This window comes from Portunus trituberculatus, chromosome 19 (assembly GCF_017591435.1).
Source record: "Portunus trituberculatus isolate SZX2019 chromosome 19, ASM1759143v1, whole genome shotgun sequence".
Taxonomy (NCBI): domain Eukaryota; kingdom Metazoa; phylum Arthropoda; class Malacostraca; order Decapoda; family Portunidae; genus Portunus; species Portunus trituberculatus.
The window spans coordinates 11,220,938-11,245,937 of record NC_059273.1 but is presented as its reverse complement, the minus strand read 5'-3'; the positions used below and the strand labels follow the sequence as shown (position 1 = coordinate 11,245,937).

Here is a 25,000-nt window from a genome sequence, read left to right as displayed (position 1 = left end):
CAGTGCGTGTTTGCGAAAGACTGAATGCTGAAACTTTCCATGTGTATCTCAACCACTATTATCGAGGGCTATTGAAAGTTATTGATGTTTATAATACTTTTTTCGTGCTTTAAATGACATTCTAACAAAAATTCTTCACCATTAATGGAAACCTGATTAATCATCTCCGTGGCCTTAAAATAGAATTTTTATGAAGACCTGAAGCGTTACGAAACAAACAGGTATAGTAGACAAACCGCATGCCTCGCCCTCCTATGCCGAGAACAAGGTACGTCTCTATCTTGGCCGGGAAGACTTGCTTAGGCTGCTTTCACGTCGACTCATCGCTCTCCCTGACACCAACTTCAAGCGAGGGGAGAACCTGAAGACTTCCCCGCTACTTCCACTAATTCCCCGCCCCAGGTGTCACCGCACCCGCTTCCTGACACCCAATTCTCCCTCTTAGCGATGCAATCAGTTACAATTGGACAAATAAGATGTGCTATTTCCGAAGGTGTAGTTGTACAATGATATTTCGTAAATCAATAGGATGTGACTCAGCGATTAGTGAAGGAAAGGACCTTTTTTTTTAGTCTTTCTTCCTCCTTCCTCCCTTCTCTCACTAAAGCTTCCTGCGACACCTTCTTCTCACTCTCTCCCACACCCTCCATCACCTGCACCTGCCATAAACAACGCACGGAAACAAAGCAGGTAAAAAAGTCACATTATTTTCCTCAACTCACGAAGGAAAGTGACAATAACGACAGCGACGACCACATCCACCATCACCACCATTACCGCTGTCACCGCCAAACACGACGATACTTTCCCACACATCGGTTTGTTCAGAGAGAGAGAGAGAGAGAGAGAGAGAGAGAGAGAGAGAGAGAGAGAGAGAGAGAGAGAGAGAGAGAGAGAGAGAGAGAGAGAGGGAGGGAGGAGGGAGGAGGGAGGGAGGAGAGGGAGGGAGGAGAGAGAGAGAGAGAGAGAGAGAGAGAGAGAGAGAGAGAGAGAGAGAGAGAGAGAGAGAGAGAGAGAGAGAGAGAGAGAGAGAGAGAGAGATGGGGGGAGGTGGAAGGAAGAGTAACGAGGCGGAGAAAGACACAGAAAGAGAAGGAAAGGTACATGATTACGCACTGGAATAGGGAGAAAAGGGAGACAACTGAATGACTGATCTAAGGCACCGTAGGAACACAAGTCATACGGAAAGGAAGGAATTGAAGCGCAAATATTAGCGTTGGACGGGAGAAGAAGGAAAAGTAGAACTCCTTGCACTACATACGTCTTTTGCAAATCATTAGCAAATAAATTTCTTTCTTTCTCTTCTTCTTCTTCTTTAGCTAGTTAACTTTTACCGCGGGGCTGTTTGGGCTTGTGCAAAGACACGTGCCATGCGTGCTGTGAGGCTAACCCTTTCTGGCTTCCCTTGCTGCAATACTCGTAGACGCACGACCAAAAACAAACACCCAATTAAACAGGCTGTGCACTCTGATAATGAAGGAATGCACAAATAGACAGACAGAAAGAAAGAAGAGATAGATAGATAGATAGATAGATAGATAGACAGATAGACAGACAGATAGCCAGACGGACAGACAGACAGACAGATAGACAGATAGATGGATATATTATTAGGTAGGTAAGTAGACAAGTAAATAATAAATAAGTGAACAAGTAGATAGACAGACAGACGGACTAACAGACGTAGATAGATAAACAGATGGATGGATAGATAGATGCAGTTATATAAAGAAATGAACATATAAATACACTAATAAAACAAATATCTAAATGCATAAATGTAAACAGATAAATAAGTAACCCAATAAATGTACAAACTACTAACAGCAAATAACGACGAACATAAATATATAAATGAAGGGATGAAGAATCAATAAATCAAACAAATAAACGCATAAATGTAATATTCAAATGATTTCTATGAGAGAGAGAGAGAGAGAGAGAGAGAGAGAGAGAGAGAGAGATTACTAAAACGACAAGCACATATAAAGAAAGGCCGTCTGTTGTAGCCACGATAAACAACAAGGTACTTCCATTAATCACGCAGCGCAATTCTCTTTTCTTCTTTCTTTCTTTTATCTTTCTTTTTTTTCATCTCTTTTTTTCAATACCCACCCTCAAGCATTTGGTGACCCGTTGCGGCGCTCCTTCCAATTGCCTTTCTGAAGCTTCGAAACACATGGCAGAAAAGATTTACACATTTGATCTTTCCCTCACCTTTAACACATACCCTCTCTCTCTCTCTCTCTCTCTCTCTCTCTCTCTCTCTCTCTCGTATGAATAGACATTATTTTCTTTCTTCTTTTTCTTTCTTTCTTTCTTTCTTTTTTCTTTCTTTTAACCCTGAAAAACTGACTTGTATTCTATATTTGTGTCCTATTTCAATTAACCTGATTTCTCCTACTTTGTCTGATTACCCTAATGAATAGTCCCTCTCTCTCTCTCTCTCTCTCTCTCTCTCTCTCTCTCTCTTTCTGTTAGATCTGGTTTCTACCCGAGTGACATCACAGGGAACTCGGGTCCGTCCCGCCGACCTCAATTCTTAAAAGTAAAAGGAAAGAACATTCGGGGAAGCACCAAACTGGTTCTGCGCGCCACAAATCGCCGCACCCCTTCTCTCTGGGGGCTATGAGCTTGCACTTTGATTCAGGAAAAAAAAAAAAAAAAAAAAGAAACACGCACGACACCGCGCTATGATTATAATTATGTCCACCTGCCTGTTGCTTCTCTTTCATTTTCGCGTCCTACCGACAACCCTGCACTTTGGCCACCCTCACTCTTCTCCGTCACGACCGCCACCACTCATTATTCAAAAATACACGAGGGAAACTAATTGAAAGAGGAGAGATACATGTATTAATTATAAAGTGAAAGGAATCGCCTGCTCAGGATTGGAGGCATGCATTACGTAACACGCTACACTGCAATGCTCACCTACATCTCTTTACGATCCGTATTTTGAAACACTTACAACTCTCACAAGACTAAGTTTAAAAGATGATGAGTCAGTTTCTCGTGAATATTTTTGGTCATTCAGAATCCTTGTTGAACTGTCCTTAGAACACGTGAACACCTCAACAACTTCCGCTGCATGCAAAGGTATAGTGAGACGAGACACAACCGATTTTTTTTTTTTTTTTTTCCTTTTTTGAGCATATATTCCTGCTCTCTCTCTCTCTCTCTCTCTCTCTCTCTCTCTCTCTCTCTCTCTCTCTCTCTCTCGTGATGATTTAATCACTATATTTTTCCTGCTCTGAATTTCTGTAGCCACTATGAATTACATACTTCGTTCTCATGGAACCATCTGTCTCGACTCGAGACTCATACCGAGGTGAATTCTAGACTGACTTAACTGACTGTTCCCTTGCCACTGCATTACATAAGAAACGACAATGACTTCAGAATATAACAAATAAACACACATTAGGCAAGCCACTGCGTTACGTGGGTGACCTTAACTTCCAAGCTTGAAGAACACATATTACAATAACATTTCTATTTCCTTCACTGTCACTCACCTTCACTCCAGCAAGCGTGATGATGGCACAGTAAATATAGGATTAGTATTGTTAACTTGATATGCATGCACCACTACCATTATAGATCCCAAGGCTTGCTAAAATAGTCACTGTTAGGGTTAGTAATGACACTATCTCCTAGCAGATGAAAGTACTGCTGGTGGCGTGTCTCTGCATCGTGCCAGCGGTCGCTCGGCCCTCCGCCACCGCCACCGCCACGGCCACCAGCACCTCCTCTTCTTCCTCCTCCTCCTCTTCCGCCCACGCCACCAGTAGCACCTCCTTCTCCTCCTCCTCCTCAACTGCCTCCGCCCACGCTGCCACGCCCAAGATCGCCATCCTCCCCACCACTTCCCCATCAAAGAGTGGCACCCAGAACGCCAAGAGGGAAGCGTCAGCAAGATGGCGACCCGTCAGCCCCGCGAGGTCTCACTCCATCTTCAGGGTATTCAGTAAGTCACCGCCTACCGTCTCTCTTCACGCACTCCGCAATTCTCTGGTACGCGGATGTCTTCAATCTTCTAAACGTTTTTTTCCGCGTTACATGCAACCTCATGACTTGTTCAGTTTCATTCTAATGCCTTATTTTTTTTTTTTTTTTTTTTTCCTTGAATTTTATAACATGATTTTACTTTTGTATACAAAGTAAGAGGAGATATCCGCATAATAATTTTGTACAGCGTGACACGGCCCAGTAACCCACAACACCCACCAGCATGGAAGGCGTTGCTGCATGAAATTGCACTGCGCTTCAGGTTAAGGAACGAGTTCTTACAAAATTTAATTATTAAGAAGCGAAGCAGCGTCACCGACACGAATCACACGCCTTTGCAATACTGTGAAACGAGACAACTGAACATCACATTCCCACATTTCTTTTCTCTCCAACAGACGTCCCCAGTGGATACAACACCGATGAAAATTCCTACGAGATGAACGACATCCCATCGGGCACACTTAGCTTGTTCATTCCACCAGAAATCCCGACCAAGGAAGCAAGGCAGCTGCAGTACTTCGCCAATATGCCCGAGGTTCCCGTGCCCGCACACGTGCACAGAGTCCTTCACGAGGCGCCATTCTTCGACACGATAGATCACGCCAAGCCGATCCTCGCCCTGCAGCAGCGGAGGAAGTATGCAGGAATTGCTCCGCTCGCCCTTAAGAGCATTCGACCATACTTTCCTTTCTTTATGTATGAGTAGCAACCCCAGACTCCTCTTCAACCCCTTGTACATGTCTTCGGGAATTGAATTCCATAACATAGTATAAGCTTAAATTAAGTTCTGTTATAAACTCAAATATCCATTACTGATTCATGCGAAGTGGCGCCCATGACTAACATGAACATTATACCTACTCATCAAAAAAAAGCCACAAAACACGATAATGGAATAAAATAATATATTTAAACATACTTTTTTTACTCATATTCATGCACTTCACCTAATATTCATCTCCTGGCTTTTATTCTTGTATGTGTTTTTTTTTTTTTTCTATTCAAATCCACAACTGCCACCTCAAGACAGGAACCTTGACCACTTCACTGTGTTTGAGATGCCAACTGTTATTGTACTGAACACACCACAAATCTCATCACTCTCACTCTTCCCCCCCACACCCCACCACATCCCCACACCTTGCACCCCTGCACCTCCACACCCCCACCCCAGCAATGCAGGACTTCCTTAACATAAAATCTTTTCCTGTCATCTTATACTTTGGTCCCACAACATTTTAACAATTTTTTCCATATGTACAAGCCACAGGAGATTACCATCCAACACTCGCCTCCCCTCTGTGTCTGTCTACACCTGCAGCAACATGTTTCTCATTCCTCACTCTGCCAGTATAAACATATGCTGTATCACATCCCAATTGCTTCATTGCCAGTAAAGCCAGTGTTTAATGAGATAGATGAAGCATTTTTTTTATGAAAAATACTTGTAAGCATTAGAAGTGTATATATTTATATTTTCTTAAATACTTGTCTGTGTAGCTACATGGCCTGCAGTATTACTACTCTCCTGACTGCCACACATGTACTATACACAAGTCTTACATTTAACACTTTTGGGAAGGAAAGAGTTATATTGTAATGTAGTCCTTTATCTTCTGTACAAACGTCTGGCTTATAAGAAGTGACAACTTAATGAACAAAAGATTACATGGAATGAAATACATATGTATATGATGATTATTATCTCCCACTTCCAAAATCATTCCCAAAAACAAATATGGAAATACAGAAATGAGAAACAAAATAAAATTTGAAATGGATGGTCTGACTCATTCAGAGTGATGCGATGCAGCAGTACACGTTGACATGAAGGCGCTGGTGCTCCACAACACAGCTTTGTAATGACAGGATGACGTCAGAAGATGATACGTATATATATGCTGATGTCTATATAGAGATTATTAATCATAGTGATGGTATAAGCTGACAGGCAGCACCTCCAGTACCAGTGTGATGTGACACCAGCCAGTGGAGGAAGAGCTGATGGCATTACTGCCAAGCTCAACACATCACAGGTGGACGGAGACAAGTGAAGACCTTCATGAGGCCGGCTGCTAACTTCTAATTGGCGCTAGAAGTCGAGGCAGAAGAGACCTGTTGAGATAGAAAGTGAAGGGTAGCAATGAGAGAGCGATGGACTGGCTCATGCACCAAGGGTGGTGGGAATAGTCTCTGGGGAAGTACCAGGAGGTTCTTGGTAAGTCTCCTCTCTGAGTCATATATGAGGGAGATATTGCCTTAAAAAGTATGATTACTACCAGGTGTTGTCTCCTGGTGTTGTCCTCTTTGGAGCAGGTACACAACACTTGATACATCAGGTAGTCAGTCATGTAGATTTCTGTCAACACACGTCTATACTAACTTAGCCGAAGAAGCCTTAAGATAATGCTTTAACTAAACATACCAGCACAGATCACAGTTTTACATACATGCTTCTCTACAGTACTGATTGAGTAACACACACAGCAGCAGGAGGGGCAATAATAACCACATGGTTAAGGATGCTCAGGAAACAGGTGTTGGGAAAGAAAACAAGTGCCAAGAACACACACTACACTTATACAAGGTCAACTTCTACCGTGTTCAAGCTGCCAGTGATTACTATGCATTAGGACTGACTCTGGAGTTAGTTGAGAGAGGCACTCGCTAGACAGACTATCCAAACCAAGGCTGCTTGGGAACGCGGTTGAGTCCTTTGAACGTCTATGTGGCACTAAGGAGGCTACCTGGCAGGTGGCACGGTCAGACGGAGGCAAGAGAGGAGCGAGGAAGCTACGATGATCGCATGCCCGGGGGTCTGTGGTCTGTCTCTCTTGGAGCAGGAGCGCGCCCAGGCACGTCTCCACGCCTTCGACCCTTCGGCCTTGGCACCGACTTGGAGCGAGTCTTACCTCGGCCTCCACTGTAACACGCCACGGTCAGCTCGCCTCTTTCACCCCTGGCTCAGTCCAGTAATTATCTCCCTCATCCACTACCACCTTTATGTCTTAATGATCCAATGATGACATTTCTTTACATGTAATGCATACATATTTTTTATGTGTTGATGGTTGTGTTCACTTCTCTTTATATGACTCTATTGCATGTTGAAAGCAACATTCAATTCATAAGAGATTGCTTTGTGTAGTCTTAAGAAAGTGAAGTTACAAGTTTATAAAATGTTGACACTGTTTCATGTTGGTGGTGGCAATTTAGAAGACAATTACTGTTCAACTCAGGACCTTCCAGTATCGTGTGGAGTGTGAGGAAGCTTGTAAAGACATACCACTGGTTTTGTATGTCATGAAACATTCAACATAGAGAAAGATGAGGAGAGAAGGCTACAGGTTATACTGAGACTTTGCAGGATTAAGCTACAAGTATTGTTGTTAAAACTTACTTAAAGTTTATTTATGACATGCACGTCAGCTATCACATCTGACTAGTCTACTGCCCTTTGTCATGTAATGGGGTGTGTTGAGGCATGCTGGGCCAGTCTTGAATGTAAGAGATCAGTAGGGAAATGAAAGGGACTGAGGCTTTTGTGATGAGATGGGGAATCAGAAATTTGTGCCATTTTCCTCCTTGTGTCAGAATTCCCCATTTTTAAGTAGCATGTTTATAGCTGTTTCATAGTTTAGATAAAAAGTTCTTTCAGCAAAGACAGCTGTTGAAAAGTATCCAGCCTTGATTTGTCCTGTTAGATCCAAGAGGCAAGAGTGGTGCAAAGTGTGTCAGCAGACCTTGTTGCACATACATCAATCTCTGCACCTAAGCTGAAAGAGTTAGGTGCTGCCACACAGCCACTTTGCTCAACTATGTAACATATGCTTGTTGCATTTCTACTTTACAATGAAGAATGTGTGCACTTATTCCATCAAAATTTCAAAAAGCAAGAGCTTGGTGATACTCAAGCTGACATCATTCAGAGGAGTAAGCTCTTAGCAATGATATGATGGGAATTTCATTGATAAAACATCATGAAGAATGTAGCAATAAACAGTTTCAAACTGAAACAGGAGTTCCAGAAATATTCTTGTGGAGTCACAACAAGCCTAAGACTGGATACATTTGGAACAGCTATTACTTTATTCAGTGATAAAAGATAAAGTGTATTATCAATTACTGCATAAATTGACATTAAATCACTTCCTACAGGTTTTGTAATGATTTACAAAAACACTCATAAAAGAAGTGACCGAGTAAGAAATGTGTAGGATGGGCTGTAAATAATGAAGTCAACAGAAATGTCTACTTCTAAAATATGAGACAAAAGACAACCAACACATGAACAGTCTCAGCATGAAAAGTTTCTAATTACTCATACATAACTACAATTAGCTGCATAAGAATAATACTAGTGCATTATGCCATGAGATCATAAGATACTGGGATAATCACTACAATGAAAAAAGTCAGTCCTCCACAATACCTTCTGCCATTAGCCATGCCCGGGGATATGCTCTTGCTCTTCACAGGGTTCTTCCTCTCATTCCTCTCATCCCAACTGTTTCGTCTGCCTCCACTACTCTTTCCATGGCCTCCAGTTCCCGTGAGATCAGTCAGGCTAAAGTGGAAGGAAACACAGTTAATTATGGACTCTACCTACATACATTTCCATGAGAAGAACAGCTGATGACCTCCCATACTCCAAAGATGTCTCACTATTGTAGCTTTCTTGTGGAAAAAAAAATTTTGCTACCTCTGTTGACTAAACTATGATGATAAGTAAAGACAAGAGTGTTATTGGCCTTCATTACATAACACAAGAAATGGATCACCAGCTTCTTTCTATACAGGGCTGTGAAGCAAGAACCAAGACAAGCATTACATAAATAGTAAGCACTTAAGTTCAATCACATTACAAAATTTTAACAAAACTAAAATTAGTGTTATGCACTAGAGAGGTGTAAAGGAACACAAGGATGAGGAATTGTGATCACCTTTTGCCAATTCTCCTCTTCTCCAGTTCCTTATTGATGGACTCAGGAAGGTGATGGGGCCGGCCACCACCCTCACCATTGCCGCTGCTAGAGGGAGCCGAGCCAGTGTTCTGCAGCACAAGGCATTCTTTAATCCTTCACGACCAGACAGTGCAATATTTCATCTTACAACAATGGAGAACTCATGGGAGAGTATTTAGTACAATTCAAAACTATTAAAAAATCAAATCTGTATACATTCTTTATTAGTCAGATAAAGCTGAAATGACTATTTGGTCTTACCTTCCCTTGGGTCTCATTCAATGGGTTGATCCACACCTGAGAGGAGGAGGAAGAGGAGGAAGGCAGGGATCGGGATATGAAAGAACCAGGTGTTCCCCCACTCCTGTAGAAGCTGCTGCCACTCAAAGACGCATTTAAAAGGTCTTCCCCATTCACCGCAGGCTGGGCGGGGATGATGGGTGAGCGGCGACATACACTGTTGATGAAGACAAAAATAATTATCAATAGATCACTATCAGTCTGGACTACTGAACATTACCTGTACAAAGCTACAAGTACTGCTTTGATCTTCCCATCTAGGACCAAGTTACTAGCAAAGAATTTGGTGCTTTGCCACACTTCCCATGTTCCACACAGGAAATTCTTCCATCTTAAGCTCTTTCATAATGTATCTAGTTGATTGCAGCAATTGAAATGTTCCTTCTTCCATACCATGCTCAAATTCTCTCAATACAAACGAGTTTACAAATATGGTATAGGCCCCACATGTGCACAATCTCATGAGCAACAGAAGTGTGAATGACCACTAAGGAAAGGCCACGTCATGCCGGTGTCATGACATTCAAACTTGATGCTCCCACAAAACATTCCTTAAGGAGCAAGAGTGACAAGACAGGAGGGCATGCAAGCAAGCAGTGGTTATGACAATACTGATGACAACGATGGTTACGGCACCGATGATCACGAGATGCAAATCTCAACATGAATGAAACACTATAAATGACAGAGTGAGTCATACCAAATCAGTAATACAGTATACAACTACATACCAACTAAATACAGGCACTGCATGATTATTTACGCACTTTACTTCCACTGGTGAAAACACAAGGAATTCCTCTCAGACGTCATGTTAAGCAGTGCACAGTCACATTCTCATTAGAAATACCAAGCCAACTTCAAAATCCACCACCGTCACCACCATTGCTACTACAACCCTGCCACTGCACCACCACAGCAGCACACAGCACCCATACTGCCAGCTCCACTTACTTGTCATCTAGCTTCTCGTTCTGTGCACTGGGTTCTGTGTTTGCCACCTTCCTGTAAGTAAGAGGGCTTTATACAGGCATTGTAACCTTCCTTATGCTCGGCTATTGACGCCCTTCTGCTCTCGTCTCTTTTCACTGAATGTGAAAGCTCCTGCTTGTTATGGGTGGCATGCATCCCATTCTGTACACTCATGATTTAATATAACACTCTGTTGATCAGCCTTATCGGGGGTTTGTCATGCAAACTCTAACACTGCAAGTGGTCAAATAAAAGTTCTTGTGTGTTGCTCTTTTGCGAGGCAAAAAGTTGTTAAAAATTTGCTACGCTCATTTAGGCTCCTAAACTCCTGTGGCAGTTTGAGCCTGATAATATACACATGGCAGGAGGAACACTGACCTAACATGTGAGTAACTTGTATGACAAAAATAGGTATGATGTAAAAGTGAACATAACTTAGTGAGATTACTACTTATTAGCTTGTGCAAAATTAAAATAGTACTATGTCATTTACACAAAAAATTAAGCTTTTGAAAATTCCTTTACTACAAACAGATATGAAAATATACATACATAATAACTCCCACCATATAAGACACAGTTAGAATTTGTTAAGATATACTTAAGAAAATTCAAAACTACAACTTTTAGAAAAAAATTACTCCTAGTCATTGGTATTTCAGCTCAGCAAGTAATGACAGAACAATAAGATTTCAACTCCTGCCCCACAAGTGTGGTGGCCTGCATGCATTTGTTGTGCTTGATATGGCACTGGCTGCAGTTTGCAAACTCACAGTTTCATGTTGTCTTTCTCTTCTGCATTAGCTGCTCTCACAACAATTAAACAAAAAATATCATTCTATTGTGTACTTAAAACTTCACAAATATAAAACTGCATCTTATAAGGTGAGAAATATGGTATATATTTGAAAATGTACACCAAATCTTAACAGAGAGAAAAAAAAAAAGAAAGAAAACCTTTATACAGCAACATGAAGCAGCCACACAGCCACCACCTCACCCACCTGTTGACATCTTCAAGCTTGCGAAGGAGTCGCTCATTCTCCCGACACACCAGTTCCTGGTCCTTCACCAAGGCAGCCGACACTTGCTGCATGAGTCACCACATTGACCATTGTTAAAATTTTCAAAACATCTCAAGGAAAATTAATGATAATCTCACTATTAGTCTTACATCAGATATACTCTCTCTCTCTCTCTCTCTCTCTCTCTCTCTCTCTCTCTCTCTCTCTCTCTCTCTCTCATACAATCGGTACCAAAAAGAAGACAAAATTCTCAGCTGCTCTCAGCATTCACACGTTGTTCAACAGATTGTTTCAGTCACTAGTTACATTATTATCATTCTAGAATAAAAACATGAGCCACACTGTGACTCACCTGCAGCTCCTTGTTCTCTCTCCTGATGTTGCTGTAGGAGGCCATGTACTGCTGCACCAGCTTCACTAACTCCTGGTTGTCCAGTGTCTCCAGCTTGTCCTTGTCTATCCTGAAGGAGCCTTGGCGGGATATCATGCCTGGTGCTGTGTTACATGGGATGCTGTGTAAGCCAGAGCTCTATCTGTGTCTAAACAGTCTATGACACAAAGCTGCATACATAAATGTAAAGGCTACAGCTGTGACAGGATTACGATTGTCAAGGTAAACCAGAATTTATTTGGGTATTACCATCATCTTAGTCTGGTAAAATATCTGACTAATATTTATTTATTCATTTTATAAATTTGCTTTGGTTGATTGATTATGTTTCCAACTACAAAATGCAACATTTCTCAGTGCTTAGAATTCAGCAATTCAAGGATATCATAAAAGATTAAGAACTTGAACACAAAAGGCACAGAAAACATCAAAGACAAACAAACAATAAATATAAAATTAAAGAATATAGATAAAATAAAAGTGGAAAAAATCTGAAAATCTAAAAAATGCATCTTCCCATACTTCTTTACATCCTTACGTTACAGCAACACAAAATGAGAGATGTGTACAAGGCTGAGTAACACACACCTGGCCGTCCCCCAACAGCAGCCACATGTTCTGCTGAGTCTATCCCATTGGCCTCTGCTGCAAGGTGGCCATTGAGCTGCTGAGGGCCCTCCTGTGGCACACCTGTGGACAGTATGATTGACTGTCTCTCTGTGATCCAAGTAAACTGCACTGAATGGATTACTAATGCCAAGTTAACATTTGACTGTGAGATGCTAAGACTTATATTTACTCTCATTGCAAGCACATTATTATAATTTCCTCATCTGTTCTGTTACTCTTAGCAATGTTAGACATGGAATATGTGCAAAAAATACATATGGGTGCATAATCTTCTGGCTGCACAGAGTTACATATCAACTAGCAACACTTATGGCAAACAGTGCTATACTGGCCCATGACTCACCATTTTCCCCAAGGTCAATGAGCATCTTCAGGTGAGCATTCTCCTCCCGTAGGAGACTCACCTCCCGCTGCAGACTCAGGATCACCTTCTCCTTTGGGTCCTGGTGAGGGAGACACTCAGCATGTTACTAGGCACCATGTTACTGCTCCTGATTTTTGTCATTAAAGCTTATAGGATGCACACTTCTAACAGTATTCTTCTTCCTATACAAATTACAATATTCAAAGATGACTATACATATATGACTGTCTGCAAAGCAGCGTTCACCTTAGGATCAATGAAGGAGAATAATGATGAGATAAGTAGAGGCAGGAATGGTAATGAAATGGAAAAGGCAGTCAAGGTGAGGGGACTACATATGTAAACATGAAAGTGTGGAACAAAGTAGAGAAAACAGTTACAAGAGAAAATAAAACATGAACAGAAAGGAAAATTAAACAAATGGTAAAAAAATAAGGTTAATGAAATAATAAGATAAAATAAAGACAACAAAGAGACACGATAGTAACTAGAAAAAGAAATACATAAAATGAATAACAGGAACAACGTTAGGATGTAAAAGTTGACACGAGGAGAAAATAAAACAGAAAAGGAGAATGAGACAAGTGGTAAAAGTATAAGACTAATGTAGCACAAAAGTGAAGTAACCCACCATAATGATAAGAGGCTTAGTTCGGATACGCTTGGCCCTCGAGGCGTAGCGAAGAGTGTTGAGTGTTTCACTGATGTTGGATTTGGCAGGTGACACGCAGGCAATCTGAGGACACAACTCAACCGTCACCACAGATAACAGTGGCCCTCCAAGGATACTGGTGTCACATGAGTGCTTAATCAACTCTTGATATTGAGATCACTAACAAATTATTTGGATGGATATAAAGAAAATTAGACAATATGAGGTTAATCTCATCTTTGTTAAGCAACAGAAATACATTTTTAAGACATGTAAGTAATCATGGGAAAGATTGACTGGTACTGAAAGGGTTAAAGGTACTGCAAGATGTATATCTCCTAGTATACTTTAGACAAATAAAAACCCTATGAAAATTGGTCATTCTCATGGTGAATACAAACATGCAAGTACTCTCGTTAGCAGGCTATAAATCAGTATCAAATCTCACTTAATTAACAGAGCACCCTCATATCACTCAAAACCTCCATAAACAAGTAGTCTCTTCATCACTAACCATAAGGGTGACTCCATTTCCAGCCAGACTGTCTGCTAAAAGCTTAGTTAGTTTAGAGTCTCTGTAAGGTATGTGTCCATCCTTCTTGCGGTGGTCGGACAAGGCAGCGATGCATGTCCCTGAAAGGAAGATAATGCGCTGGAATCATAAACACAAAAATTCAGTCTCTCAAAGTTATGTACTAAAATATAAGAAGATTCAAGTAAATTATACATGAAAGAATCACATACCACCTAATTGTTTAAGTTTAGGACTGATTCTTTTGTCTCACCTAACATATATGTACAGTACTTCTCACCATATTTCTGTTTCATGTTGTAAGTATAAGAGGAAGGAATCTTGTAACATGTAAGTTTACTTGGGAAGGGAAAAAAGAAAGAGAGAAGCAGATGGAAAAAAAAATTATGTGGAAATGAATGAACAAGTAGAAATTCTCTCCAGTGGCCATTACCAAGGGACAATGCGATGAAAAGAAGAGCTGTGAGAATAAATGTTATGTAGTTTGTCACCATCGACAGTGAGAACTGATTGACTGATTAATATCATGGCACGTAGCAAACTTCAAAAGTATGGTGATGATAATGATTAGAATATTACATACTATTTTCTGATCAGTTCTTAATTTCTTTTGTGTTATAATAAAAATGAAAGAGACCACTGATCATGATGGTAAAGACAATGAAAAAACACTTTATTGAACACCCAACAAGAAAACATGAGAGCAATAAAGGGAAGGTGGAGGAATACGATGTGTTGTTGAGGTCTCCAGGCAACACCATAAGTCTCATCACATCTGCCTCTTATAGCAAAGAAAAACAGACATTTTTTTTCAATCATCATGTACAGCCCCTCAAGTTCATAATATTATTCAATGAATATATAAGGAAAGAAAAAAACACCTTTCATCAGTGTTTACAAGAGTTTAAATACAAGAGGGATGGATGCCTTGAAAAGGCATGTTTAAAATACTGAGTGTGTGCAGAGAAAGCTTCTGGTGTGGATATATTGACAAACACCCTGCCTTTGTGTGCTGTCTTGTATTGTGTTTACTGTTAGCACACACTTATCCAATCACCACCTGCCGTTCCAAGCCCCTATGTGCGTGTGTGTTTGTGTGTACAGTAAGGATCAATAATCTATTTTGTGGTCCTGACCTTGAGGTGTGTGTACTAGTAACTGTGCATCACAAGTTACACGTTTGCTACATATGCACCGCTTGCCACTCGGGGCTGGCTGGTACACGCTGATTGCCAATTAAATATATGTATATGTAGTGCTTTTCTTCCTTTGACACAAGACAATGTAGTGCTAATTGTTTTGTATTGTACACTTAGGTCATTTAGATGTAATGGTAATGTTGTAGTCTTTAAAACCATTAAGAAATTATCTATTTAGTTCTCTTGGTATGCTTAGATACATATGTATTTATCATATTTACACACATTAACAGTAATTTAATTTAGTTATAAATTTCTTTTGTGCTGTAGACTCATCATAGTCTTCTTATGTGCATATCAAATCATGAATAAAAAACAAGAAACTGTTATATTATGTAAATGTATTGGAATGTATCAGCAATGGACATACCAGCCACAGCTAGCGAGAGAACCAGTGTAGGTTGGATCTCACAATGGTGTCAATATACCCCTTACTCTTACACCACACCTTTGCCTGCCTAGCTTACATAAAGATTGGTTTGTCTCTTCATTGTTAAAGTGTTCATGGATATTCATACTAACATCTATCCATGTATCTGTCATGTATAAAAAGAATATGAGTTATGTATAATATTCTTCACTGCCAATATCACTACATATGTTTGTGAGTGTAAGAAAGTAACCTCTTCATACACTTTTACTGTGTTTTGCTTGCTTTGTTCATCAATCTTAAGAACATAAGAAAATAAAAGAACCTGTAAGAAGTCATCAGGCCTACAAATATCAATTACAAAAAAATTATCTACATATTTCAACCTACCACCCTTATCTATGGATTTGTCTAATCTTCTCTTAAGGCTCTAAATGTATAATTCAATACTAACAAATTACCCTGATCTGCTGACAATCCAACATTTCATTCATTCTTAGAACAGAGAACTTGAGATTTAAAAAAAACATTAAACATGTGAGATGTCAGTGAGGTGTATTGGTCAATTAGTGACTGATTATAGCAGCATTTTGCCTCAAGGTGCACCACTCACCAAGCACCATGAGGGACTTGTTGATGTTGTTGGCCTCCTCCAGAGTCTTGCCCTCAGAGTTGGTCTTCTTGGTCATCTCTGAACCGGCCAAATCCACAAAATTGATCTTGCCATTCTTTGTAAGGTACACGCCATCATCCGCCTTAAGAGAGGAAAAAAGGAAGAACTCAATGAATCATGAAGAACTGATGCAGCACAATCTTATATACTGGACAATGTAATCTTTATGCTATGCTTACACAAATTTCAGGTTGATTACAATGTACAGTTTTCATTCCAGCAAGACCTTATTGATTTTGCTACACTTAATTACTTTTACAGTCAAAGACATATCATATTGTAAAATTTGCAAGATTTATTCCATTTTCATACCTATAAACTATTAGGTTTTGTTTTCTAAGTCTTGCCGTTCCTGCTAGAGAGGTGATTCTTTTCATGTGGCTCTACAATATATTCCTTCATTAACTTCTCCATTAAAGTGTTTTCAGTCAGCACTCGACATGAATTATGTGAAGAATTCTCTGAACCCTGGATGGAATGTAACTAAATTTTCCACCCTTCTCATTTACCCTCTGATCAACTCCCTTTGCACCTGCAACACTCTCTTTCATGTCTTCCCCAGCCCTTCCCAACTCATCCTTCCCTCCCTTCTGTCATTCTTTCTGGTGGTGTGCTTAACAGCTATTATGAGCATAGCGGATTTTTGCTCAGTATTCACATTAAACAAAATTAATCCCAGAAACTTCCTACAAGTGACACACTTCAAACATTAAAGAAAACTTGATAAAGAAGAGAATTCTTTAAAAAATCAAGCTGAAATTTTTTTTTTAATTCCTCAATCCTCTTTATTCAGGACAAAACATAATGGAGAAAAGAGAATTCTTTAAAAAATTAGGCTATTTTTTTTTTTCTATTATTTCCCAATCCTTCTAGATATTCAGGTCAAAACACTCTAATATGCCGGCCATTTGGTAACTTCTCTATATGAAACAAGCTTGGGTATTATTTTACATTAGCATGAACAACAAGTTGGGTTTCGTTACCCTTTTCATCTTAAAGACCTTGTTCTTCTGATCAATTTGAACACATACAGACCCGTCGCAAATTGTTATTTATTAACTTTTTTCAAGATTAATCTCACTGCTGTGTCAATGGCGGGACACTGAGGAACGCCGTTTTGGTGTGCGCGACTGTGCGTTCGTGTGTGCTTATGTTACATTATCTGCGCAAACGCGATATATTATGACGGTGATTGATTCTTTTGTTTCAACATGAAACCAGTAGCCAATAAAAATAAATGAATGAATAAATAAATAAAATTAATTCAACCAATCAGTGTCGTATTTCAACGTGTGGCGAGACAAGCGGTTCAATTTGAAATATTTGAATCAGTCTTAGGAAGATGTCACCGTGTGTTGGTTGCAGCGTGCATTATTTTCTTGCTATTCACCAACGTGAGCTGTTCATGTTATTGTAAAAATTCACACAGCCACCTTCTCTCAGTGACGTCTCCAGCGACGAGGAAGGACTGAACCACCAATAAGGTAATGAATGACTTTCTATGCATATCTTACCCATTGCAGTCAGGCTGGGTTAGGTCAGGTTAGGTTAGTTTAAGTTAGGTTAGATTTGGGTTAGGTAAGGGTAGGTTTAGGTAAGGTTAGGTTTAGGTTAGGGAAGGTTAGTGTATATTCATTTAAAAACCGGTAAAAATATACCAGAAAAAAAATAAATGTTTTGTTTTACCGGAAACTCGTATATCAACAACAGACGGGGGTAGGAGGGGGGGTGATAAAAGAAAAAAAGCCGTTTCGCATTGAAAAGAAAGTGTATACTTATTCAAAACAAGTCGAAATTTAACATAAGCAAGAAAGAGTTGGTTCGTTTTACAGCAAAATCGTGTTTCCTTAAGAACCGGGGGAGGGGTGAAGGGGGGTAAATAAAAATACAGATTTGCGACGGAAACGAAGTGCATATTCACTCAAAATAGGTCAAAATCCACCAGATAAAAATGATTTAATTCCGAAGGTTCATGTTATTGTAAAAATTTACCCAAGCTTGAAAACAAGAGAGGAAAATAGTGGCAAATGAACATGAGACCATTGTTTTTCCTTGTCACCTTCTGCTCTGACGTGATGTTGACGGTGAGGATGGTGTGGCTGCGGGAGGAGTACTCGTTCATGTTGTGCGACGCCACTGCCCGGTTCCTCAGACCTGCATGTAACAGTTACAATTATACCACATTGCCAAACATTCTGAGGGAAAACTTATAAACTATGAACATTAAAAATCCTATTTAAAAACACCCATTTCTGAAAAAGGCCTGCAAATGATAGTCACAGACAGTCTGTTTTCTAAAGCATTCAGATGCAGACTGAGAACCTCGATAGAAAATAATAAAGAACCATTTCCAAATAAGCTAAAGGAGGCGCTCTCTCTCTCTCTCTCTCTCTCTCTCTCTCTCTCTCTCTCTCTCTCTCTCTCTCTCTCTCTCTCTCTCTCTCTCTCTCTCTCTCTCTCTCTCTCTCTCTCACCTTCCTCGAGGACCGCCAGCAGGTCATCCAGCTCAGAACACTCGATCTCAAACAGATTCTCCACAAAGAAGCCTCGTTTCTTCTTACTCCAGCGAACCTGTAGAGGCTTAGTGTTGGTCCCGATATTGAGGAGGTCAATCACCTGCGAGCACGACACACAGAAGAAACATTAGTAACAATGGTAAGTTGCGGCTACAAAGAGCATTTGTTATTCTTTAAGTGATTGTGGGAATTTAAGACAGCAAGATATCAACCACTGCCTTACCTTTTCATTATAGATTTCCAGATAGGAAGCCGTAAGGGTGAACTCCATGTCGTCTCTGTTCTGTAACTGGTTGAAGAGGTACACGAAGGACCTGAAGATGAGCCCGTGACTCTCAGAGAACATGCTGGTGCCATTGTCGAACTGCGGAGGGAGGGACGGGAGAGGAGATGAGGTAGTGAAAATGTAACATAGCGCCAAAGAGAAAGGGATTAGAAAATTATAGAAGTACGGAAAAAAGCATTATACAAGTGTTATAATGCTACATAAAGCCACCAGAGTACCAAAAGTTTACAGCTTTACCAAGGTATGGACAAACTGGAAATCAAGAGGACGGAAGTATCATGTGTTTTGAACTATACAAACACATGTTGCTGCTACGAAAGGGCTAAGGGTACAGGAGTCCATTCCAGGTAACGTACTCGTGCCCCGTAAGCAGTATTGCCAAGGTAGTTACTAGAGAGCAAGGGTACAGGGAGGAGTGTAGGTTGAACGAATCCTTGAAGTCCTGCTAAGCTGTACCGACGAAATGAAGCAGAAGAGGCAAATTCAAAGCTATACAGCACATAAGTATAGTTATTTAATCTACGTATATAAACATTCACTATAATACTTGCAATAACTAGATATGTAAATCCAAATATAATACAAAGCTAGAAACAATAATGTTGGTCTTTTTTTCGGTACGCATTTTTTCTTCCATAACCCCAAAACACATACACACACACTGCATTAACACCTTATGTGAAACGCTAAGACTGCAAGCCTCGCCTCTGTTCTTGAGGAAAGTGAGAACAATATCTTTGCCGAAAGCGAAAACGAGTCTTTCGTAGGTTAAGGCGCTGATGTTCACCAGTTCACGGAGGACCTACTCTGAACCTTGCTACATGAAATTTTGTCAACCGTGAGGAAAAAGCGACCGCGACCTAACGATTCTCTATACGTGTGAAGAGCAAAGGAATGAAGATTTTATGATATAAGAATTTCGAGGAGTACGACACATGGAAATTATTGTACGTAGATAAAAAGACAAAAATCGAGACTCAAGAGCAGAATGGAAGTTATAATAAAGAAATGAGTGGAAATAATGAAGTAGATTGCCTGTATGAGGTCACTGCACCGCTGCAGTGCCTCGGATCATTGGCAACACAGGTGTGACACCTCCCCTTCACACCTGTACTCGGATTCAGGGCACAAGTGTGAGAGAGAGAGAGAGAGAGAGTCCACTCACTCCACCCGTATCTCTCTCTTCCCCTAACAACTCCTGGACTCCACTATACTTTCTTATCTGCCACTCACAGCCGAATGCTTCCTCGTCTGCACATTCACAGGTCTAATTCATACAACGTCATTATATGGTGGCGCCACCGAACGTTTTTATCGATCTATCTTTGGAAAGATGGATGCGCTCTATCTTGCACAAGATGGAGGCGCTTATGGTAGCATGGTGATGCGGTAATGTTTCTTACTCCCCACCTGCTTAAACGGTCACAAAATCGCTTTGCCTCTTCACCACAAACTTGCCACGTTGCCAGATGTGATGGTACGGCCACCCGGCCACGTTCGAATCTCTGTAAATATTATGTGGCCGCCAGTGTCGTGGTTTCGTGTGAGGGGGTCTTCCTCAACACTACAGTAACTCACTGCATGCTTAACTCAAACGCCTTGCCGGATGTTCATAACACTCATTGCAGTTTTAATTATCGTCATATCTCGCTGTGGTTGTATAACCACTCGCATAACTTCCTGGAGTACAAGGAGCATCTGTCCAGTCTCACCACACTCCACTTCCAGCATGTGAACATCGACTTTAGGATAAAAACATATCCACTACATAATGACGACCACAGGTGCTATTGACAAGACAATTACAGCCGTACCACGTGACGAATCACTATTGCCACTGTAAGCTAAGTGAACTAGTAAAGTCTAAAGGCACTATCACCAGCAGCCACAGTAAGACAAACATAAAATACTATTATGCCCAAACTACTACCACCTTTAGTACTATGAGCTAATCTATGACGACCACAAGAGAAGAGACACGTGTTCTGAGTGTGGCATCGTCAGGCATCCACTAGTGTATGTACTAATCATGCCCCGAGTGATGCAGGGAAATGACTGGAGATGGTCTTCCCCGCTGGCACATGCAGGATGCAGCTGATAGGACTAGAGAGAAGGTTCCTGCCATGTCTAAGCAGGGTTGGATGCCCCCGAGCAATGCAAGTCATGATGCATGAAGATCCCCAAAAACAAAAGAACAAAAAAATATCCCATAAAATGTAAAAATGTGAGATGGATGTCTTAGGGAGATACAAGACGTTAGATAAATGCCCAAAAAGAAACAAAGATGCAAGAGGAGTCCCCAAATGTACAAGAGATAATAAGAATACCCAAAGAGGTAAGGTAAGCACGATAAATGCCCATAGACAAACAAAAGCTATGATAAATACCCAACAAGGCAAAAATATGTAAGCTAAATGCCTCCAAAACAGAAATGAAGTGTGAGGCAGTTCAAAGACCCATCCCAAGCCAGCCAGTCCCAAAGCAGCAGCAGCAGCGACGATAACACGGACTGCGACAAGGACAACAGCGGCAGTAGGATGTGTAATAGCGAGACGGATTAGCGCGGAGACTCACCACGAAGTAATTGGGCGGCTGTCTGGTCTTGCGGGCCCTGGAGGAGGCGGTGATGGGCTGGTAGTACTGCAGGGAGCACGGGGAGGGAGGTGGAGGGAGAACGGGAAGGAAAGAAAATTCATAAAATCGGGTCTCTAAAAAACTAACACTAAAATGGTTTCTGGATGCTTCATAAGTTGTGGTCTCTAGAGTTTACACGCTGTCATACATTGTTACAAGCCCACCTGCGCCTTTATAACATCCCCGCACCTTTAGATACGCCCTCGCACCTTCATACACGTCCAAACGGTTCCTTTACGTCCCTTCATGTCCTTATAGATGCTCTTCTATGTCTTCAGATACGCCCTCGGACCTTCATACACCTCCTCATTGCATAAACAGGACCGGCCTTTCACATGTTCATATCTGACGCCTTCACACATGCTCCCCACGTTTACATACTAGATAGACTACTGCATAAATTCATCTTTCTATAAGAACAATGACGGAACTGAAGATGCAAAATAAAGTTGGATATAAGAAAATCGTGCAAGCAGACCAAGGTAGAATATTCCATCATGGGCAGTTAATCTTATGCAGTCTTTACTCTTTAGTCCCGCGATGTGCTTACAATTTTTTATTTCTTAGGTTCTATACAAAAATATCACAAGTCAGCAATTAAGACTGATTACAAGTACAAAATACGCTGTGAATTAATACGCCAAACTACTTGACTTTTGATCATGAAAATACTTTAGAAGAACGTACCGAGGAAAAAAAAAAAAAAGGTGGAATAACACAAGTATATGAATTAAAAAGGACAGTACTAAGAAATTGATGGTAAGGAATAACTATGAAATCCTTGACCTTGGGTGACTGGAAACCCTGCTAGACCACACGAAGCTAAGACACCTGACCTGTAATCACCGCCACCACTGCCACCACCCGCCGGCCTGCAGGTCACGGGGCGGGCCAGTGGAAGGCCGTCAATATGAAGTAAATTTTAGTGATGAATCTTAATGAGGTTCCCAGGAGGGTCTGAGGACACTGTATCTTGAATTGCGTTCTCTCTCACACACGAAGGTCAGGACGCCAGGGAGTAATGAGGGTAGTGGTGGAAAAAAGATGTATAAAAAAGGACATTATTTTAACTACGGTTATTAGATGAACAATAACCAGTACTCTACTACTACTACTACTACTACTACTACTATTACTCCACAAACTGATTCATTTGAAAAACAAGCCTGGCATATACTACTACCACTACTACTACTACTACTACTACTACTACTATTATCACTACCACTACTACTATACCACTACTACCACTACTATTACCACTATTATACTATTATCACTACTACTACCACTACTACTACTACTACTACCACTATTACTACTACCACTACTACTACTACTACTACTACTACTACTACTACTACTACTACGACTCACTACAGACTCATTAACTTGAAAGCACAGTCAGAAAAATATAACAATAGAAAATGAACAATGACTCTCTCTCTCTCTCTCTCTCTCTCTCTCTCTCTCTCTCTCTCTCTCTCTCTCTCTCTCTCTCTCTCTCTCTCTCTCTCTCTCTCTCTCTCACCAAGTGCGGGGGTCCGGTAAGCGTGTGTGTCTTGCCGGATCCTGTTTGGCCGTAGCAGAACACGGTACAGGAGAAGCCGTCAATGGCCATGTCTAGCAGCCTCTTCACCCCAGAGTGGGCTAGCACGTCCTCCTGAGTAGCCTCGGGTTCAAACACCACATTGTAGGTGAACACTTTGGGCTTCTGTACCGCCTGCCCGTTCATATTGTCCATGTTAACCTGTAGAAAGAAGAAAATTGCCTATGAGAGACAGAGAAATCGTTTAAGTGGTTCCAAGAAAGCTAAATTGCCACTGTGAAGTAAGAATATCTGAAGAAGGTGGTGTGAGAGTCGAGTGTGTGTGGGGGGGGGGTAGGTAAGAGAGATTGCGTGCTGAGAGAAGAGGGGAGAGGAAGGGAGGGAGGGAAGAAAGGAGGGGGAGAAGAGGTGATGAAAGCGACAAAAGCAGTGATTGAAGAAAGGAGGTGAGGTGAGAAGAAAAAAATCCAGGTAAGAGCGTATTGATTACAGGTGAGATTATCGTGGAGAGAGAGATGAAAAGAAAGAAAATAAAGCAAAAAGTAGTAGAAAGTAAAAAACAAAAATATAAGAATGAAAAAAGTTTAAGCAATAGAAAACCAAGCAAATAAAAAGATGCAGAAACGAAAAATATGAATGACTGAACAAATTCGGAAAAAAAAAAAAAACTGAAAATAACCGACTTATTGACTGACTCACCGTCTTTTCATGTCATTTCTTATCACTAAACCTTTTCTAAACACAAAATCCGGAAACGACTCTTCCCCCCTTCCTTCACCCCTCTTCCTCCACGACTTCACCCCACCACCTCCTCTCCCCTTAATCCCCCTTTCGTGTTTCAAGGTCAAAGCCCCCAAGATCTTGACCCGGCTTCTTGTGTCCTCGTCCTCGTCCTCGTCCTCGTCCTATTCCAGTGGTCGCCGCCAAGTCAGCTATGCGCGGGTTCAAGGAACGGGGGACGCTCGCGATTATTCCCAGCACGAGGTGGAGTAAGTAACGAGGGAGTTCTTAGAAGGTAAAGTCGAAGTGTGCTGGGTGGTGGTGGTGGTGGTGCCGGGGATTTGGGTTGGTGGGAGGTACGGGTTTGTTATTGCTATTACTACTGTTGCTGCTGCTTCTATTATTACTACTACTACTACTATAATTACTATTTTTTTCTATACTACTATTACTACTACTACTATAATTACTACTACTACTACTACTATAATCATCACCGTTATTATTGTTATTACTATTTTTCATATTGTTTAATATTTAATGCTTCTTTACGACTATTATTACTGTTTCTATTGCTGCTGCTGCTGCTGCTGCTACTACTACTACTACTACTACTACTACTACTACTACTACTACTACTACTACTACTACTACTACTACTACTATTACTACTACTACTACTACTACTACTACTACTACTATCACTACCATTACCACCACCACTACTACCATTACCATTACCACCACTACTACTACTACTACTACTACTGCTGCTGCTGCTGCTGCTGCTACTACTATTGCTGCTGTTTAACAATCCATATATTTGTTTATTCAGGAACAAGCGAGTGAAGAAAAAAAAATTTGTTAGCAACGCAGTGTGTGTGTGTGTGTGTGTGTGTGTGTGTAATTCACCTCGGTCGCCTACTGGTCACTCAGCCAGTCTTCCCCATTACGGAGCGAGCTCCGAGCTCATAGACCGATCTTCGGGTAGGACTGAGATCACGTCACACACAACACACACCGGGAAAGCGAGGCCACAACCCCTCGAGTTACATCCCGTACCTATTTACTGCTAGGTGAACAGGGGCCACACATTAAGAGCCGCGCCCATTTGCCTCGCCACTTTCCAGGACTCGAACCCGGCCCTCTCGATTGTGAGTCGAGCGTGCTAACCACTACACTATGCGGTTTGTGTGTGTGTGTGTGTGT

At 41.1% G+C, this 25,000-nt stretch overlaps 2 protein-coding genes across 9 annotated transcripts in view; one reads left to right on the top strand and one right to left on the bottom strand.

The window, feature by feature from the left end:
• Positions 1 to 4,928, top strand: part of LOC123506017 (cell wall integrity and stress response component 1-like) — a 16,605-nt gene extending 11,677 nt beyond the window's left edge. The window contains exons 2-3 of one of the 2 annotated variants that reach the window (XM_045257835.1): positions 3,661 to 3,970; positions 4,410 to 4,928. In XM_045257835.1, the coding sequence (XP_045113770.1) occupies positions 3,661 to 3,970; positions 4,410 to 4,720 (621 nt within the window). In that variant the 3' untranslated portion in view covers positions 4,721 to 4,928. The remainder of the gene's footprint in view (positions 1 to 3,660; positions 3,971 to 4,409) is intronic. The other variant, XM_045257836.1, reaches the window with a different exon arrangement.
• Positions 4,929 to 5,603: 675 nt separating this feature from the next.
• Positions 5,604 to 25,000, bottom strand: part of LOC123506015 (kinesin-like protein KIF12) — a 42,510-nt gene continuing 23,113 nt past the window's right edge. For 2 of the 7 annotated variants that reach the window (XM_045257823.1, XM_045257829.1), the window contains exons 5-22: positions 23,054 to 23,272; positions 21,463 to 21,528; positions 18,826 to 18,966; positions 18,561 to 18,702; positions 18,146 to 18,240; positions 16,027 to 16,168; positions 13,827 to 13,945; positions 13,292 to 13,396; positions 12,640 to 12,739; positions 12,255 to 12,356; positions 11,628 to 11,770; positions 11,255 to 11,340; positions 10,233 to 10,283; positions 9,240 to 9,435; positions 8,958 to 9,067; positions 8,447 to 8,581; positions 6,762 to 6,937; positions 5,604 to 6,129 (exon numbers count right to left, since the gene is read on the bottom strand). In XM_045257823.1, the coding sequence (XP_045113758.1) occupies positions 6,808 to 6,937; positions 8,447 to 8,581; positions 8,958 to 9,067; positions 9,240 to 9,435; positions 10,233 to 10,283; positions 11,255 to 11,340; positions 11,628 to 11,770; positions 12,255 to 12,356; positions 12,640 to 12,739; positions 13,292 to 13,396; positions 13,827 to 13,945; positions 16,027 to 16,168; positions 18,146 to 18,240; positions 18,561 to 18,702; positions 18,826 to 18,966; positions 21,463 to 21,528; positions 23,054 to 23,272 (2,082 nt within the window). In that variant the 3' untranslated portion in view covers positions 5,604 to 6,129; positions 6,762 to 6,807. The remainder of the gene's footprint in view (positions 6,130 to 6,761; positions 6,938 to 8,446; positions 8,582 to 8,957; positions 9,068 to 9,239; positions 9,436 to 10,232; positions 10,284 to 11,254; positions 11,341 to 11,627; positions 11,771 to 12,254; positions 12,357 to 12,639; positions 12,740 to 13,291; positions 13,397 to 13,826; positions 13,946 to 16,026; positions 16,169 to 18,145; positions 18,241 to 18,560; positions 18,703 to 18,825; positions 18,967 to 21,462; positions 21,529 to 23,053; positions 23,273 to 25,000) is intronic. The other 5 variants (XM_045257824.1, XM_045257825.1, XM_045257826.1 and 2 more) reach the window with 5 other exon arrangements.